At 34.5% G+C, this 20,512-nt stretch overlaps 1 protein-coding gene and 1 pseudogene across 1 annotated transcript in view; one reads left to right on the top strand and one right to left on the bottom strand.

The window, feature by feature from the left end:
• Nucleotides 1–9,172: 9,172 nt before the first annotated feature.
• On the bottom strand, nt 9,173–10,187 carry LOC123245083 (annotated as a pseudogene).
• A 4,741-nt stretch (nt 10,188–14,928) lies between these two features.
• Nucleotides 14,929–20,512, top strand: part of LOC123245291 (myosin-13) — a 69,197-nt gene continuing 63,613 nt past the window's right edge. The window contains exons 1-5 of the mRNA XM_044674123.1: nt 14,929–15,132; nt 15,948–16,091; nt 16,192–16,348; nt 20,048–20,075; nt 20,163–20,274. Coding sequence (XP_044530058.1) covers nt 14,929–15,132; nt 15,948–16,091; nt 16,192–16,348; nt 20,048–20,075; nt 20,163–20,274 — 645 coding nt within the window. The remainder of the gene's footprint in view (nt 15,133–15,947; nt 16,092–16,191; nt 16,349–20,047; nt 20,076–20,162; nt 20,275–20,512) is intronic.

Here is a 20,512-nt window from a genome sequence, read left to right as displayed (position 1 = left end):
TTCCTGTGAAATTAACTAAAGCCTGTAGTTAATTTCAATTCAGTCTATTTCCCTCAGTTTGTCTTTAGTCTAAGTCCTAGTCTATAAGCCCTGTTGTTTTTGCCTGTTTAGATTAATTCCTCCTCTCCCTGAAGATCTTTGTTACCTTCAGGGCTATACTCCCTGACTTCAGCCTCATATTATATCCTGAATCTCCCTATTTCATCCTATCTGTAACCCATATTATTTACCTAGCAAGTCCCTGACAACCTCCCTTCAAATCCCCTTTTACCACACACCTTTCCCAAATTCTCCCCATAACATCTGGCGAGCCAAGTCAAACAAAGCCTACAATCTTCTGAATCAAAAGAAAATGAATTTAACAAGAATATTTTTTGTGTTAGGCAGTCTTTCCTTAATTATTTGGTCTTTTTTTTTTTTTTTTTTTTTTTTTTTTTGTATTTTAAACCCTTAACTTCTGTGTATTGACTGATAGGTGGAAGAGTGGTAAGGGCAGGCAATGGGGGTCAAGTGACTTGCCCAGGGTCACACAGCTGGGAAGTGTCTGAGGCCGGATTTGAACCTAGGACCTCCCGTCTCTAGGCCTGGCTCTCAATCCACTGAGCTACCCAGCTGCCCCAATTATTTGGTCTTTTATGCAGGGATTATATACATTTTGGCTGATAAAGGTACCAAATTTGATACAACAATTGATTGAAATTTATGATTATTATAAATGGTTTGCCTTCACATTAGCTGAGTGTATATGCTTCATACCCACAGCTGTGGCAATTGTTCTGTCTCTATGGCATTTTATGGCAATTTCAAAAGCGGTCCTGACTCATCTGTTCAATTATTACAAGGCATCTTCTCCAAAACCCGATAATGAAAGCAAGGAACTAGTAGAGAACATCAAACTACTGTTCCAGGTGTTAAAACAAATCCGTGAAGGCAAGGAACTTGATAAGCACATGATCTTACAACTAGAAATAGTGGAATCTAAATTTGGGGGGCAAAAGGAAACCAAGAAAGAGCCACCGATTCAAAATGCAGTGGTCTCTGTACTTCCAATAGTGGACAGGACTATTGTGCAACCTGGAGAGGGGGTGGTGCATGTCAAAACATACAAGGCATTCACTCCTAGTGACATGGAAGTTTTGAAAAGGCATTTTCCCAGGTTCTATGAAAAACCTTACAAGAGCCTAAAAGAATTAAAACAGGTGTTCACTCTTTTCAACCCTAGTTTTGACGATGTCCAATTTCTTTTGGGGGGATTTTACTCTCCCTCAGAAAAGGAAAAATTCCTCAATGAAACTAGGACGAATCCCAATTTAGAGTCATGGCCACTGGTGCATCAGGATCTGGATTTCACTCAACACGCTAACATGAGATACTTGTTAAGATGCAGGGCTGATCTTATCGAAGCAATGAGATCATTTGCAAAAAGACCAAATGCCTGGCAGAAATTTGAAAAACTGAGGCAAGGGGAAGAAGAGCACCCGAGCAGTTTTCTAGATAGAGTTATTGAAGCAGCAGAAACAATTTTAGGACTTAGAGACACACATGCCCAGGACACAATTGATCATATAAGGAGGCAATTTGTAAAGGGAACCTCAATCCCAATACAAAATTATTTCAGGCAAAGTTGTCCACAGTGGGAATCATTACCACTGGAGGATATTAGGTAACATGCGGTGTATATACACGATTTAAAACAGAAAGAAGAATGGCTAGGCAATCTGATAATGATAAAGATGAGATCATAGCAGATTTAAAGCATCAATTAAAGCAATCCAGACGTGAGAAAGAAATTGAGGAGGTAAAGAATTTTGCTCTCCAAACAAGTAGAAATCAATTTAGACAACCTGCCAACAGCACCCCAAAATCAAAATCAGCACCCCGTTGTTATTTGTGTGGGAGGATCGGGCATGTCATTCGTGTTTGTAGATTTAAGCAACAAATAGATTTTTCAAAACCCAATAATCAAAGAGATAATAGAAAGACATTTTATAATTCAAAATGGGCTAGGAATAATGAATCTAAAAGGCATAATGAAGATAAACATGAAGGTACTTGCTGCAATCATAGATGTAAAAAGTACAGTCAAACACCTTCGTTAGATGACATGGAAAGATATGTACAAATGGGAACAAAACCGAAAAAATCATTATGAATCGAGATTCCTGATTTAAAACCTATCAGTCAGTGTAATTTAGGCATGGCAGAGTCTAATAGAAATGAGGAAAGCAAAATGGGAAATCTGGGCAAAATAGAGCAAGTGTCTAAAGTAATCTACACAGAGGATACACATAGGTCTGTGGTAGATAATGAGCAATGGTAAGAGATAATGCAAACGTGCAAAGAAATCTTTAGCATTAAGGAGGATGATTATATAAGGGATCAGCTTTCCCATTCCATATCACACACATTGGGTGGGAAGCATGAATCAGGCCATTGCAAAGAATCACATCAAGAGATTTTGCAAACTGGTTTAGAATCATCAAGAACTAAAATTCCTCTTTTTATTCCAAGTATAAAGCAAAGGGGCAACTTGGATAAAGAACATTATGGCGAGGATTTACAAAGTTTCCAGAAATGAATACTTTCAGTAACCTCGGGAAAATTAGATGCAACAATTCTTTCCCATTCAATTGCTTTAGACACAATGTCATAGTTAGAGATTTAAGAGCAAAAAAGTCTAGATGTTGGCAAGAACTTAATTTTAAAGAAACGACCCACTGAATTAAAAGATTATAGCAGCTGTGTAGGAAAGTCCAAATCCACCTTTCTCAACCCCTTAGCTACAGAATTTCATCCTAAACATTGGGGAAGAGATAGGGAACAGTTGTCTTCTTCTGCAATCAGTGTGGCTAAGCATAACATCAATGAGACTGTTGATGTGATTGATAACAAAAATCATCTAATGTCAGTCACAAAAACAGTAGGGCAAAATAGGGAACATCAGTCAGCTTTTGAATCAGTAGTTATACCTGAAGTGTTGAAGGGAACACAATCTAACTATCATACATTCCCGGATACTACTGAAAGGAAGATTGCTGATTTGAGGCTTGACACCATTGATTTGGATAAAAACTCTTCTTGGGTTGAATATGATGAGTTGGATAAATACAATGGGATCATGTTTGATGCACTTCTGATAGAATCTAAATGATTTCCATTCTTTTGGGAATCTCAAAATCTGTCTTAGGAGTTTCCTGACACTATCTCACTAAACTCTCAATGTACTATCAGAATGATAGAAATAGAATCTTAGAAATCTTTAGAGTAATAGAATAATAGTGGATATATTAATATTTACTAATAACTATAAAGAATAATATTCATACACAAATTAAATATAGTAGAAGTAGTTCCCACTGATTTGTGAATCAGGAAGTTATGGCTTTAGTCTGTCAAGGAATACTTATTAAGGGGCTGTTATGTGCTAGACATTATTCTAAATGCTAGCTTTAGACTTGCCTTCCAATAGTCAGTCATATTACTTTAGAGAAAATAATTTAACCTTCCTAGGACTGCTTCTTTATATTTAAAATAAGAGGTTCAGACTTCTACTTCTTACATTCAATGATTTTCTCTTTGATAAAGTGTTTTGACTCTGTAAGGATTTAGGATATTCCTTGAGACATCCATAGGTGTCCAAGGTGAGACATGATATCAGAGTTGGAAATAATTAATTCAATAGCACAATTTGTTTATACTCCATATTTGTCTTTGTGTCTAAATGGAACTTTATGATACCATTACCCTAGTTCTCATTTCCTACCTCCTTGCCAAGTGCTATGATATATGCATATTATGGTATATTTGTTATTGTTTAGTCATTTTTCAGTTTTCAGTTCTAATTCTTCAAGATGCCTTCATTATCTTGGCAAAGATAATGAAATGCTCTGCCATTTCTTTCTCTGGCTCTCCAGGCTAGAGGCCAGATTTGTAATATGTCAGATTTGTAAATAAGAGGCCAGATTTGAACTCAAGAGAATAACTCTTCCTAACTCTTGATCTGGAACTTTCTCTGCTGCATCACATAGCACCATTATAGTATATTAGTGTAGCCCAATTCCCAAAGTTCATTAATATGAGATTCTATTCACTCTTCTCTCCAACTTTGCCCCAAACCTTGGGTTTTTGCATTAAGTTAAATTTAAATAAAATTAATTTTGTGAGAATTTTGTAATATCCTTTGAGTTCACTGGAGAGACATATAGAGATACCTATTTGAGTAGAGACAGAAATTATTCATTTAATTGGCACATCTATTGCTACACCACATTTACCTTACTGTCCAAACAGGTGAAATGAGGTATGGGGAGGGGAACTGATTTTATCTCCTTGCTGTCCAAGTGTCTTTCAAAAGTCTTCTCCAGCGAAAAAATTCAAAAATATAGATTCTGTGCCACACAGCTTTCTCATTCATAGTCCAACTCTCAGAGCCATGTGTTGCTTCTGGAAAAATCATAGCTTTGACTATATAGACCTTTGTCAGCAAGATAATGTCTCTACTTTTTAGTATGCTGTTCAGATTTACCATAGTTTTCCTTCAAGGAGCAAGAGTCTTTTAATTTCCTGGCTGAAGTTCCCATCTATATGATCTTTAAGCCCAACACATTTCTTAGCTTAAATAAAATTTCTTATATCCTCATTTAGGAAAAAAGAGAGCTTGATATGTACATATACATAAGAAATAACAATTATTAATTTCAATAAGATAATATAGCTATCAAATATTCACCATACCTAATTGTAAAACTTATACCTCCTTGCCAAGTGCAAGGACTGGTCCTAGGTGATTTCTAGGATTCTATTTAGCTTTAATATCTTATTACCACAAATTATATACAAATAATATTACTGGGCTTTTAGATAAATCGTATATGCTTCCAAGGATTTACAAAGGAAAAAAATTGGCTTATATTTTTTAATTGCTTTACATGAAAATGTATGAAATATAGAATAATTCTTTCTATTTTACTCAACTGTCCTATATTTCATATAAATTTACCAGAGCACAGTATTAAAGAGGTCATGATCACAGATCCAATCATCCTTCACATTAATTAGTTTTGTTGTTTCATGGTCACAGGCTGAAATTCCAGACAACTGGTTCAACAAAAGTCTGAGTGAATCATAGGAGCAGTTGGCTGACAGATTATCTGCATGAGAATTTAGTAAAATTAACTAAAACCTAACTCTACTATGCCTATCTACAAATAAGCAACCAAAATATATAAATATATGAGTATCATTTTTCTACTCTTATAATCCCAGATATAAAAAAAAGAGGAACTAAAGTGTAATTGATTTGTGTTTGATTCTATTCTTTTCTTTCTTATTTTTTTAAGTCTTTACTTTCTGTCTTAGAATCAATATTTTGTATTGAGGCCAGATTAGAGACCCCACAATTCTATACTTTTCAAAAGGGATGATGGTCAGGGTAATCTTTCTTATTGTGCATTCTGTCATTGAAAATCCTTTCATGATTCCCTACATGGCCAACCAATAAAGTTCAAGGGACCTCAAAATCTGACAAAACCCTACCAGTTTAGATATATCTCATTTTACTCGCTTCTACCTACTCTTGGACTACAATTAAAATGGAATACCTTCAGTCCTCTGTATACATGCAAAACTTTATCCCTTTGCTTATAACTTTTCTCTATGGCTAGAATGTCATTCCCAAACCATCAATTTATAACTACTGAAAGTCACCCTTTAGATGTAACTTCTTCTGATGCCCTTTGACAGGAAATATCCTTCCTCCCTCTGACCTTACATACCATTTGGTTTGTACCCTTTTATGTATTTATCATGTACCATTTTTATGCATATTTGCATATGTAACATATCCAACCTGATCATGAATTTTCCAAACATAGAAACAGTCATTCTTAATCATTATATCTCACCTAGTATCCCCCATTATTCTGTACATAATAGGACTTTGCCTGAAATTGAAGATCAAGAGGTACCTCTCTGTTTTATGGAGTTGGATAAGTTATGGATGGAAGGATAGAAGGATTGGGAGGAATAGTAAAACTTTGAGGAAGTGGGAAAGGTGAAGAGAGATGGGAAGTTTTAATGCAGGAGAAATTGAAGAACTGGAGATTAACCTAAAGAATTTGATTAAGATCATGGTGGTAAGTAAGTAAGTACTCAACTGAACTGAAAAATAAGAACAGATAAGAATAGTTGAAGAGATACAACCTTTAAACAGGTGTTATTAGCATTTTTAAGACTTTGACTTATTTGGCAGTCTAGTGAAGTCTATAAAACCTTTCTTAGAATAATGTTTTTAAATGTAAAAAAAAAAAAGAAATTACAAAGAAATCTGGTTATGTTGAAATGAAAATGTAATTTTTCCCATCTAGATTCATAAAGTCCTTGAAATTCATCCATGGAGCTTTTGGAGGTCCATGGGGCCCAAGTTATGAATCCCTATTTTTAAGATTGGAAGTTGACTAATGTGCCCCAATAGATAAGATTAATTCAAGGAATTTCTTTAAACAAATCCCAAGAATAACATTCATCAACATCAATCAAGACTAGATTCATTTTTTTTTTCAATTTGCAACACAATTTTATTGAAAATACTTCAGCACAATATTAAGAGGAAAAACAGGAAATTCATTTTGTAACAGTGAAAATGATCAACACAAGCACCACAAACAATACAATTCCTGGACATTAATAATAGCTAATAAAGGAAAGATATGGCATAAATACTTACTGATTAATATGACATTTTTTGGGGTGAGCAACTTTGGTATGATCATGAAATGAGACCGATTCTACATTCATGTAGCAGAAGTGGATATAAATAAAAGATTTGGCTAGTTTCGTTTACTGTGGTCAATCTAGACAGACCCACAAGAAACAGAAAACCTAAAAATACCAGTATTTTCTCCTCTTGAGGTGACCTTCCATATGGTTCTGTATTCTACTGCATATGTAAACACAGCCATATTTAACATCATAAAATTATTTTTAAAATAGATGAAAACTAGAGTAATGTTAAATAAATGATAAAAATAATTTCTCATCAGAGCAGGCTATGTAGATTTCATCTTGTTTTGTGCTAGAGGATAAAATCAGTTCCACTGCATTCCAATAACACCAACACAAATAACTGTACGGAGTCTTTTGGGATACCTTGCATAAGTAGCCAAAGAAGTGTATTTGGTCCCTTCTTTTAATCATACTAGATGAACTAGTCAGAAAGTCAATGCTGTCTACCTAGCTATCTGCTCATGCAATCTGCACATTTAAACTGTATTGCATAATTTTCTCACCACTTTGCTTTAGAATTCTCTTTTGGAAGCTATTTTACTGCATAGAAAAATGCAGTAAATGTGAAGTCAAGACCTAAATGTCAGTTACATTCTTTTTAGACCTGTTAACCTGAAATTTGGTGCTAGAATCCTAAATAATGTTATTATTTTTAAAAAAAGGTAACAAAGTTGGTTATTTTTAACTAAAAGACTGGAAAATGGCATTTCCCTACCATTAAGGTTAGTCTGTATAATTGTATGTGGTTTTCTTTCTCTCTAACTCTCTCTCTAACTCTCTCTCTCTCTCTCTCTCTCTCTCTCTCTCTCTCTCTCTCTCTGTCTGAATTATACAGACTCATTATCTAGCCAAAGTGCCTTAAAGAAATAGGACCAGATAAAGCTCAGGTTGTTTTTGTTTGTTTGTTTGTTTTTGCAGGATAGGGTGGTGTTATCTTAACATCCAGTTTTCTTTTTAACTTCTGAGTTAGTAAAAAAAAAGTTTAAACAGTCATTTTTCATTTAACAAAATATTAATTTAGTGAGTTCTTCATTGACACTTTTGGGAATAATCAGGTATTGTTTTAATCAAACATTTAATATTTATCTACTGATACTTTTTTCCAGATTTCCTTTATTACTGCCCTCCAGGTAAATGTTTTAACTCTAGGATGATTTAATGAATCAAGTGCTAGAGACTTTTAACAATTTTAGACTACAAATAACAGATATACTAACCACAAAAAAAAGGGGAAAGGGTATCATATAAACGTACATTTAAAAGTCCTGATGATTCCAAACTTCTTTATTCATGTCAGAGAGAAAAATTAAAAGACTGAATAGACAGTGGATTTAAGCCCTAAAAATCACCTTAGTAGAATGTGAGAGCATACACTACTATGTATTTAATGAACTGAAAAGCCAATGATTAGAAGTCCAATCATTAAAATGTCAATTTTTTCTCAGCTGCAAAAAAATGAAAAGCAGAAGTTGCAGCTAAATGATAGATAAAAGAATACTATAAGACAGAATGGAGTGTGCATTTTTAAAGAGTTGGGATTTACTGTGCAACTTCCCACTTCAATTTCAATGCACTACAACAGTCAGAATTTGTCAGACCACTTAATTTAGAGATTAGAGTCTGACACAGATTGTATCTAGATATTTCTAAATAATTCCAATGCATTAAAGTTTCTGGAATTTCCCAATGTGGAAATATTTTTCAGAGGCTCAAGCAGAAATATACAGCAATATAACAGCCAACTTAGATGTGATACATAAAACTACATTCTACATTGTATAACTATATACTACATTGTCCTTAACTGATTTGTCTACAAATTTTCATAAGCATATTGGTCAATGACCATCATTAAGCTAATCAAAACTTCAGACTGGATTAAGTCCAAGAAATTACTTTGAACTCCCAACTAACAAAAAAAAATAAAGAAATCAACATTCAAAAGGTATCCTACAATTCTCTAAAATAATGTTTATTCTGAATAAAAGGTCTAATTCTATATAACAGGGGTTTTACCCAAATGCCCATGGACATTTTTATTAAATAAAAGTATTACATGAAATGCTTTAATATAGGGCTACCTCTGACAAACCCAGATATATATATATAAAATTAAAAAAATTCTGAAATGTAATTATATTCCTAAGATTGTAGCTCCAAAGTAATGTAAGAGTAGAGGAAAAAGTTATCTGCCAGACCAAATTAAAATGCAGACATTTCCCATAGAAGCCAATTTATTTAAAAAGGGGGGGGAGAAGTTGGGGGATGGGGGTGGGTTAAGAAGAACGTTGGAAAGGCAACAACAGGTTCAGGAGAGGAAAAAAGAGGATCTCAAAGCATACACAATTGAAGCTATAACAACATTAATTATTATACTGCTGAATCCCAATAATTAAAGAAAAACATACTGTAGCTGTACATAGCCTACAGGAAAGCAATGATCTGGAGTTATAGTGGAACATGACTGAACAGGTAAGATACAGATTCACCATTGTGTGTTCTCTGTATTGCTTCAGCCAGTATCATTGAAATGTCAATAACCTGGATTTTAGAGCAGTGCTTCATTTTGTCTTCTTGTGGAATTGTATTTGTGACCACCACAGCCTCAAATGCAGCATTATTAATCCTGGAAATAGCTGGCCCAGAGAAGATTCCATGAGTCAGAATAGCATAAACTTTGGTGGCTCCAGCAGACAGTAACTTATCTGCAGCGTGGCATATCGTGCCACATGTATCAGCCATGTCATCCACAAGGATGGCTACACGATCTTTCACATCACCAACTAAAACCATCCTGTCTACTTCATTTGCCTTCTTTCTTTCTTTATGAATCAAAGCGAACTCCACATTCAGTCTGTCAGCAATTGATGTCACTCTTTTCGCTCCACCAGCATCTGGAGACACAATGATACAATTCCTCCATTCTGCAATATTTTCTAGAATCCATTGTAAGACTGCAGGTTCTGCATACAAATTATCCACTGGAATATCAAAAAATCCCTGTATCTGAGAAGCATGGAGATCCATTGTAATGATATGATCAGCCCCAGCCACTGAAAGCATATTAGCCACAAGTTTTGCAGAAATTGGAGCAGACTCTTGTCTTTTTTATCTTGTTGGGCATATGGAAAACATGGGATCACTGCAGTCACCCTGGATGATGATGCAATTTTGCAAGCATTGATCATAATGAGAAGTTCCATCAAGTTATCATTAATTTCCCCACAGCCACTTTGGATGATGTAGACATCTTCCCCTCTCACACTTTCACCGATTTCTACACTGGTCTCCTGATTGCTGAATTTCTTAGTGACTACCTTGCCCAGTTCCAGCCCCAACCAGTCCGCCACTTTCTGGGACAGGTCCTGGTGCGAGCTGCCACTGAACAGCACGATGTTGGGCATGGCGGGCGTTAGGCGGGAGACTGTGGCAGTGGTGACGGTGACGGCGGCGGCGGCTGCTCCTGCTCCTGCTGCTGCTGCTGCTGCTACTGCTGCTGCTAGTGGCAGCTAGATTCATTTTTAACAGAATTTGCTTCTTTAGTAACCAAAGACCCTACCTAGAACAAGATATCTTTTCTCAAATATTCCTGGCAAATAATCATTCAGCTTTGACATAGACATCTCCAAGAGTAAGAAACTCATTTCCCTACAAAGCAAGCCATCACATAAAGTTATAATGACCTTTAGGGAGAAGTACAGGTTTCCTTAAATCTTAATTAAAATCTTCTACAGAAAATTTTAAAAAAGGGGGGAGGGCAGCTAGATAGCTCAGTGGATTGAGAGTCAGGCCTAGAGACGGGAGGTCCTAGGTTCAAATCTGGCCTCAGACACTTCCCAGCTGTGTGACCCTAGGCAAGTCACTTAACCCCCATTGCCCACCCTTACCACTCTTCCACCTATGAGCCAATACACTTAAATTAAGGGTTTAAAAATTTTTTTTAAATTAAAAATAAAAATAAAATAAATATAAATAAATGAAATCTTCTACAGGAAATCTTTTCCAATCTCCCAATTTTAATGCCTTCCATCTATTAATTATTTTCTATTTATTCTTTATGTAGCTTGTTTGTACATATTTGTTTACTTTTCTTTTTCCCCATTAAGATGTAAGCTCCTTGAGATAAGGACTGGCTGTTTTTTCCCCTTTTTCTATATTAAGAATGGCACAAAAAGGTACTAGACATGGTAGCACCAAACAGTATCATAAAATACAAAATATTATGTATTTTAAATAGATTTTATTGATAGTATTTATTTTACATTGCCCACATTTCTTTTCTCCTGCTATCCCTTTCTTTGCCCCTCCAAGAATGCCATCTATATAATAAGAAATCTTTAAAAGAGAAAAAATTAACAAAACTAATTAACACATTGAAAATGTCCAACATAATATTCAATATTTCACACCAATGTACCCTCACCTCTGCAAAGGAGTAGGGGATAATAATCTTCTGATATCTTCTGTTTGGGGTTATTTATATTCTGTCTTGAAAGATATGAAATAGCTTGTTACCAATGGAGTCATTTTTTATTCATCCAACTACATATAAGCAGACCTTCTTCTAATTAAATGTAAAACTAAATATTTATTTTCCATGAAAGTCCCTCTCATTTCTTCAGGTGTGGGAGAGGATATCTTTTTATATCTATTCTTTAGAGCTAAATTTTACTGTTATAATAATCAAAACATTGACAATGAATGTTATATCTTAATGGATGGGAAATAAGTCGCTTTCATGTATAATTTTTATTCATATGTATCTGAATCTGTCAGACCTTCAACTAGTTAGAACAGTAAAAATCAACATCAAATTAGGAAGATAAAGATTAGAAGAAACTGCATGAAATTACACTAGCTTGACACTGACCCATCTAGCAAACTATTGACACTGAAAAGTGGTAAATGGTTAAAGGAAAAGACATTCATTGATTATCAAATAAAACTGATATGAATCAAGTGAGAGGGCCAATAGTCCAGAAACCACTTCAATAAATTTGATCTCCTACATAAGCAGAAACAGGATAACCAAAGGTATTACCAGCATAGAATATAAATTTATTTGAAAAATGTTATGGTAGAAAGTATAAGATGATATGAAGTATTACCTCAAAAATGATAAAGAGTAAAGAAGAAGCAGCTATTTTTAGAAAGCTTGGTATACCAAATTAAGCAATATTATCACAAAAACATTCATAGATAAAATGAAGATGACAATAAATAGAAATATAACCAATTTGCTGATATTTCTATTATTTGTTTTTATCAGTGATGAACAGAACCACTATATTTTGACTCTAATGTACAATGTGGTCATGGAAATTAATTCTGAAAGAATAAAGTGTTCAGATTATGTACTCATAAAGGAGGAATATATACAATATATTTATAATACAATTTGGAAAACATTGAGATATTAATTTTAATATACCTAAAGATGAGGGAAATCCAAAAATATTGGGGGGAAATTACAGGTTATCTTATTTTTTAAACAGGCAACCAAGAAAATTTTCTGCAATACATGCCTAATTTCCAATCTCCATAAAATATGAGAATTATCTACATACTAAAAATAGACGATGAAAATATTAGAATTGAATAGGCAGACTTTTGAAAATTATCTTGTATAGATTATTAACATCAAGTGAGGCATACAATGTTTGCCACTGTTACAGTCAGTCAGTGTCTTTCACAGAATCCAAATGAAAGAGAGATTCCCTGAGGTCCTGCAATTGTTCCTTTCTATAAATGATATGCTGGTGATTGCTTTAAGACTTACAGTGTCCTCCATGAGTTCATAAACACTAAAAGAACATTGACCTAATAATCAAAACAAATGCTAACATCAAGACATTACATGCAGTTTAATGGATACTCCATTAAGCTAGTCCATTAGTACAATATTCTTTTTAATTGGCACTGCAGGGAGAAATTGAGGTAAACTCAAATTTGGAAAGTAACAGGTTAGATTGTATTTTGGAATGGCATTGTGCTGTCTGTAATCCCAAATTACTATATATACAAACATACTCACAATTAAAAAATATATGTTATTAGGTGATGCTATTTGTTGCAAGGGAACACTTTAAACTTCCAATAATCAAACATTTCAGTGAGTGATACAAAGAGTGGTACATATAAGTGTGAGAAGCATGTAGCATATTAACAACAATGATATTTACACAAAAAGTGTCTTGAATACATTGTTCAGGAAATCTGTGGTTAGAGGAGAGCTATTTGTGTAGTTAGGGTGAGGAATAACAACAATAAACAATGATGACAATGATGACAATAATAGTAATAAGCATTTATATAATTCTTTGGGATTTGCAAAAGGTTTTTTTCCATATGTAAAGGTATACATCTGTTGTGTACTGCACCAGCACATGGAATGTTAAAAATACACTGAAGATGGTCTCTAGTCCATCGTGTAATTCTACTATGAAGAATTTATGGGAGAATATAGACAAGAATCACTAAGATAAGATGACATGGATGAATCACAACCTCCTCTGTTAAGTAGGATGCCTACATTGAATTTAAATATTGAAGAATTAAGTCTATAGGAAATACTTCTTAGGAAAGATTGCATTTGAGTTGAATGTTAAAATTTGAGTAGATGGTATGTAAATCCAAGGTATATTCAGGGACAGAGTAGTTCTATCTGACAGATACAGATTATGAGTAAGGTCATAATATGAAGTAGGGTCAGAAAGGCAGGACAACATTAATTACAAAGGGTCTTTATTATTAGGTAAAGAAGTTTGAGCTTGACTTAATCAGCAATAGTCTGAAGATTTTTTAGCAGATGACATAACCAGATTTGCTAAAAAGGAAGATTAGTTTTCTTCTGTTTTGCACATTACCCAGAAACTTTCTTGTTTTTCTATGAAGAATTCCTGAAGTTCCAACAATATATTTTTAAAACCACCATTTTTTGCTAAGTGGGATAAAGTAACAGTTACAGTAACATGGAGCTTGTATCACCCACTCTAACAATGCTCTGTAGACAGAGATTGGTTTACTATAATGAATATTGACTTAGAGTAATGAAGCAATCTCAATACTTGCAAATAGAAAACAATACTGTATGCTTCTCACTTTTAGAAAACCCAATTAGCTTTTTCTTTTTTTTTATTTTTTAAGCCCCAGTATCTTTTATGTATATTCTTCTATATTAATTTTATTTGAAGCAAAATATCTTAATTTGAATAAAGTACAAAGAACTTGGCATTGAAACCAGGTTGCATTTTAGATAATTCATCAAAGCCCAAAGTTGTCTTTTTTCTATGGAGTTGTAAAGAGTACTCTACATTCTTTTCAATTCATATTCTGTTTTGAATTTCATAGAAATGAAAGGAAGGATAGACATTTTCAGAAGGTTCTAGTTGAATTCTCCCAAAAACTATGCAACTTTTCAAAATGCTCCCTAGAGGGCAACCAGGTGGCTCTTTTGAGCAATAGACATGGTATTAGGAAGACCTGGGATCAAATCTGGCCTCAGACACTTCCTAGCTGGGTAATCCTGGTCAAGCCACTTAACCCTGTCTGCCTGACCCTTGTGTCTTGGAGTTGTCACTGAGATAAGTAAGCATTTTTTCCCCATTATACCTGTGATCTCAATATCGGTATAAGGAACCCTTGATAGGGGAATCTCCATTACCAAGGCAGATAGATAGGTCCTTTGCATCTTAGTCAGGCTGAGAGAGTTACCTGGAGTTGTGCCTTGCCCAGGATCCCAAAGTTAGTATCAGAGTCAAAACTTGAACCTAACAGGACTCTAGTCCTTATACCACACTGCCTCTCATTTGGAGCATTGTAGATGCTTAATTCTTTCTTGTCAATGTATTCATTGGTAAGAAGAATGCTTGAAAAAGATTTGTTGACTCATAACTGAGTCAATTTAAATTTGTCACAAAAACTAATCTAATTCCCCAATCTTTTTCCCATCTCAAATATTTCTTCAATCTTTTCTCAGTTGAAAATAATGAGTTCTATGGTTCCTTGTAAAGTCAGTAACACATCCACACATTTAACTGGCCCATATATATTATGAACACAAAGAATATGAAAGAAGATGGATGCTCCTGATTCAGAAATAGCTCTCACAAAAATTCCCTTTAACTTCCCAGTCTTTCTGCAACCATGAGTTCTGATATGGAAATGGCTGCTTTTGGAGAAGCTGCTCCCTATCTCCGAAAATCAGAGAAGGAAAGAATCGAGGCTCAAAATCGGCCTTTTGATTCTAAGAAAGCCTGCTTTATAGTAGATGACAAAGAAATGTATGTGAAAGCTATGATCCAGAGCAGAGAAAATGATAAAGTAACAGTAAAGACCCTAGATGACCAAGTAAGTATTGATCATGTTATAAAACATAATTAAAATGAACTTTAAGATGTAGTCACATTTTTTTCTTAGAGTGAAGTCTTGTTAGGTGGTAAGAGCTAGAGACAATGAGTTTGATGCTTAGCATGTAGAAAACCTCACTCCTACCCATTTGAGCTTTTAGAATTCTACTTTATGAGTTCTATGTTATTTTGTTTTGCTGGATGCTTGAGAAGTGTGTGTTTTATTTGTTTATCTCTTAGGGGATGTGACAATAATAACGTGTGCACTAGAAGCTGGGAGTTGATCAATAGTAAATGCTGGTTGATAGTAAGAACAAAGTTCAATAAAGAGCTAACCTCTTCCTATCTTTCATATAATCAAGTAAAGAAAGGAAAAAGAGAGGAGTGAAGGAGAGATAGAGGAAGAGAAGGAGGGAGAAAGAGAGGAAAGAAGGGGAAAGAAAAGATGGTAGGAAGGAAGGGAGAAAGGGATGGAGGGAGGGAGAAAAGGAGGAAGGGAGGGAAGAAGGGAAGGATGAATAAGGGAGAGAGGGAAAGGGGAAGAGGGAATAAAGGAGGGAGAGAGGGAAGGAATAAAGGAGGGAGAGAAGGAAGGAGGGAGGGAAGGAAGAAAGAATTTGATGAGGAAGATTATGAAGAATTTGTTATAACTACATGTGTATCAAATAATTACTTTAATTATATGTCTATTATACAACACATTTTTCTTTTCCCCAAAGCCAGCTATCATAATGGAATTTTATCTGTATCCCTTCCATCAATCAACAAAGTCCTCTGATCCTCAATTATAATTTCCCCCCTTTTCTTATCACTTAGACTGTCACTTTGAACAATGACCAAGTCTTCCCAATGAACCCTCCAAAATTTGACAAGATCGAAGACATGGTCATGATGACTCACCTACATGAACCTGCTGTCCTGTATAACCTCAAAGAACGCTACGCAGCCTGGATGATCTATGTAAGGAAATTCCTAATATCCCTTACCTCCAGAAAGAAATCCTTAATCCTCAAGGACAGGAGATGGACTAATAAGTCCTACTGGGTTTTATTTCCTACAGACCTACTCAGGCCTTTTCTGTGTCACTGTCAACCCCTACAAGTGGCTGCCAGTGTATAACACAGAGGTGGTGGCTGCCTACAGGGGCAAAAAGCGACAGGAGGCCCCTCCCCACATCTTCTCCATCTCTGACAATGCCTATCAATTCATGTTAACTGGTGAGTGAACATTCTATCAGTAACCATGATAATTTTTCTAACTATTATTGTGAAATGTCTTGAATTTCCCTTCATCTTATTTGTCAAATCAAGAATTTAACCACAGTGCCAACAGGGACTGCCAAAGCAAAACTTTATGTTTATATCAGCAGACCTCTTGGGGTATAGATTTCAGGGATCCATAAATTTAGCTGGACATAAAAATTTCATAAAATAAATTAAAATTATTTTTTACTCATTTCTAAAAGAGAAGTTGCATTTCTTTTATTTATTTATTTATTTTTATTTTATTTTAAGAATATTTTTTCATGTTTACATATTTCATTTTCTTTCCCTCCCCCCTCCCAGATTCAATAAGCACTTCCACTGGGTTATATAGATGTTATCACGTATACCTATTTCCATATTATTCATTTTTGCAATAGAGCACTCTTTTAAAACCAAACCCCCCAGTCATATATACATATAAACAAATGACTGGCCATTTGTTTTTCTTCTGTGTTTCTAGTACCACAGTTCTTTCTCTCAAAGTAGATATCATTCTTTCTCATGAGTCCCTTGAGATTGTGTCCATTACATTGGATTGTTCCACAATGTTTCATTTTCTGTGTATAATGTTCTCTTGGTTCTGCTCATTTCACTCTGTATCAGTTCCTATTCATATAGAAACCCTCCATTTCATCATTCCTTATAGCACAGTAGTAGTACATCACTATCATATACCACAATTTGTTCGGCCATTCCTCAATCAAAGGATACCCCCTCATTTTCCATTTATTTGCCACCACAAAGAGTGTGGCTATGAATATTTCTGAACAAACATTTTTCAATATTATCTCTTTGGGGTACAAACCCCGCAGTGGTATGGCTGGATCAAAGGGCAGGCAGTCATTTAAAGCTGTTTAGGCATAGTTCCAAATTGCCTTCCAGAAAGGTTGCATCAATTCTCAACTCCACCAGCAATGCATTAGTGTTCCAATTTTGCCACAACCCCTCCAATATTTATTATTTTCCTTTATTGTCATATTAGCCAATCTGCTAGGTGTATCTCAGTGTTGTTTTGATTTACATTTCTCTGATTATGAGAGATTTAGAACACTTGATCCTACTTATTGATAGTTTTTTTTTTGTTTATCTGAAAACTGCTTATTCATGGGACATTGGCCATTTGTCAAGTAGGGAATAGCTTGATTTTTGTACAATTGACCTAGCTCCTTATAAATTTGAGAAAGTAGAACTTTGTCAGAGGTTTTTGTTTATAAAAATTTCTACCAATTTGTTGCTTCCCTTCTAATTTTGGATTTATTAGCTTTGTTTGTACAAAACCTTTCTAATTTAATGTAATCAAAATTATTCATTTTATATTTTATAATATTCTCTATCTCCGCTTCTTTTATTTAAAAAAAAATTTTGTTTTTGAAAAGGAGTCACAAATTTTACCAGACTACCAAAGAGGTCCATGTAAAAAAGATTACAGATTCCTGTTGTTGTCAGAGGGACGGGAATTCTCACTTCTAGCACCATCTAATAACTTGGGACTCCAACCTCCCTGGGTACCAATTTCCATTTCTAAAAAATGATGGGGTTGGTCTAGATTTCCTTCTGCTCTAAATCTATGATCATATGATCTTGGAAATGGCTCCTCCTCTCATCTCCACATCAATGGACATCCTACCCTAGCCATGCAACTTAAATAATGATCTCCATAAAACTATCCCCAATCCACCCAGTAATATATATATATTTCCCATATCCGGTTTCATAAACTTTTCTTTTAGACATTTTATGCCATAATATAATATAATATAATGATATAGTGCTTGAGAGGAATTTTGAGAGTTCCTTGGACAACAAGGAGATCAAATTAGTAGATACTTAAATTAATTCAGACTGTTCAGTGAAAGCAGGAGTTTAAATACTTAAACCACATAAGAAGACAGGACTCATTGGAAAAGACAAAAGAAGAGGACAGCAGAGGATGAGATAGATAATAGTGTCATGGAAGCAACAAGAATGAACTTGTACAAACTTCAAGAGATAGAGGAAGAAAGAAGGGCTTGGCATACTAAAGTCAGTGAAGTCACAAAGAGTCAGATATGATTGAACAAATGAACAACAAAATAAACTATGTCATCTCCCCTAACTACATTTGTTCCTGAAGTTTTCCTTATTATATGATTTTTTGTTTTTAAATTTTATTTTTTTAACTCTTATTTCCTGTCTTAGTAACAACTCTAAGACAGAAGGACAAGGCTTAGGCAAGAAGGTTAAGTGCCTTGCCCACAGTCACACAGCTAGGAAGTGTCTGAGGCCAAATTTGAACCCAGATCCTCCTACTCCAGGCTTGGAGCTCTATCCACTGAGTTACCCAATTACTCCATAATATGGATTTTAATGGTGCTGTTGTTCTTGTCTGAATTTAATTCATCAAGCATTAATTAGGCAACCTCTATATACAGATCAGCAATGCAAGAGCATAAAAGAGATGCAAAGTTTCTTACTTCATACATTTTATGTTTTTCTGCATTGCTTGCATTTAGCCTTATAATTCTTCTTTTGAGAATGGTTTGTTTATATCCCTAGAGCACTTCTTTATCTGAGAATGTCTTTTAGTCCTATGCATTGCCATTAGTTGTCTATATACTTTGGATATCAAATCTTTATCAGAGATATTTGTTACAAAGATTATTTCCCTAGTTGGCCACTTCTTTGTTATCTTAGATGTTAGAATAGTTTTTGTACAAAAGCTTTTAAATTTCATGTAATCAAAATTATATAATTTATTATTATTAATTATTATGTATCTATATAATTGTCTACCTTCTGCTTGGTTAAAAATTCTTAATGTGTTTCTCTTCTAATTTTTATGGAATGAACTTTAATATCAAATCATGTATCCATTTTAAATGTCTGATGGAATATAATGTAAGATACTGGTCTAAGCCATTTCTGAAAGATTACTTTCCAGTTTTCCTAAAAGTTCTTATCAAATGGAGAGTTTCCTGGGTAATTTATGATTTGTGTTTATCAAAAACTGGATCAATTAGCTCAATTAATTCTAACTCTTCTTTGTCTAGTCTTTCATTGACCTATTTTTTTAAAAAAAAATCAATATCAAATGGTCTTGCTGGCTGGTAAGTTTGAAGTCTAGAAGTACTATTGCCCTTTCATTCCTACCTTTAAAGTTATTTAGCATAAGTGAGTGTTCTACTTTTGCTTTTTCTATATGTAATGAGATAATTGGGTGACTTTAGATGTTTCTGTTTTAAATTTGATTAATTATATTGATTGCTTTCCTAATAATGAACCACTCCTCCATCTTTAATATAGATCCAACTTAGTAATAATTAATGATTTGGGGAAAAGATCTGGGGGTAAACCTGGTAAGGAAAGTGGTACCATTATTCCCATTTAAAGATAAGGAAACTATTCCTGAGAAAGGCCAAGTAACTCTCTGAGGCAGAATTAATTATTTTTCTAAATTGTTCAATTTAACCATTGTGTCTCTTGGAGTTTGAACCAGAATTTGTTACTTTTTTTCTGTTATTTCTTTTATTATGGTGTTGAAGTTTTTCATTTGTCAGGTTATTCTGAGAGACCTATGATAACGTCAGGTGCATCTGCTCTATATCAGTGCTCTTCTAGTACATTTCTCTATTTCTCTACTTTTACAATCTTTTGTTTTGTTTAATCTTTCAGACCGGGACAACCAATCTATCCTCATCACGTAAGTAACTCTTTTCTTTTATGACTATTTTGAAACTAGGGATGCCATCTGGCTCTGTTGCTAACTAATTTACTTTCAACGCTACAGTGGAGAATCTGGTGCTGGGAAAACAGTGAACACCAAGAGAGTCATCCAGTACTTTGCAACAATCGCACTGACTGGGGAGAAAAAGAAGGAGCAGCAGCCTGGGAAAATGCAGGTGAATCTACATTGTTATTCTAATTGATTAATCCATGCAGTAGTTACAAAGAAGTATAGAATGATGGAATAAGAAGATATTCTCAAAGAATTTTCCAACACCTCTATCTGAAGATGTACAAAGCAACCTCCACCCTTGCTAATTGGAAGGAAGGAAGGAAGGAAGGAAGGAAGGAAGGAAGGAAGGAAGGAAGGAAGGAAGGAAGGAAGGAAGGAAGGAAGGAAGGGAGGAAGGAAGG

Source organism: Gracilinanus agilis, chromosome 4 (genome assembly GCF_016433145.1).
Source record: "Gracilinanus agilis isolate LMUSP501 chromosome 4, AgileGrace, whole genome shotgun sequence".
NCBI lineage: Eukaryota > Metazoa > Chordata > Mammalia > Didelphimorphia > Didelphidae > Gracilinanus > Gracilinanus agilis.
This window is presented reverse-complemented; position numbering and strand designations above follow the sequence as displayed.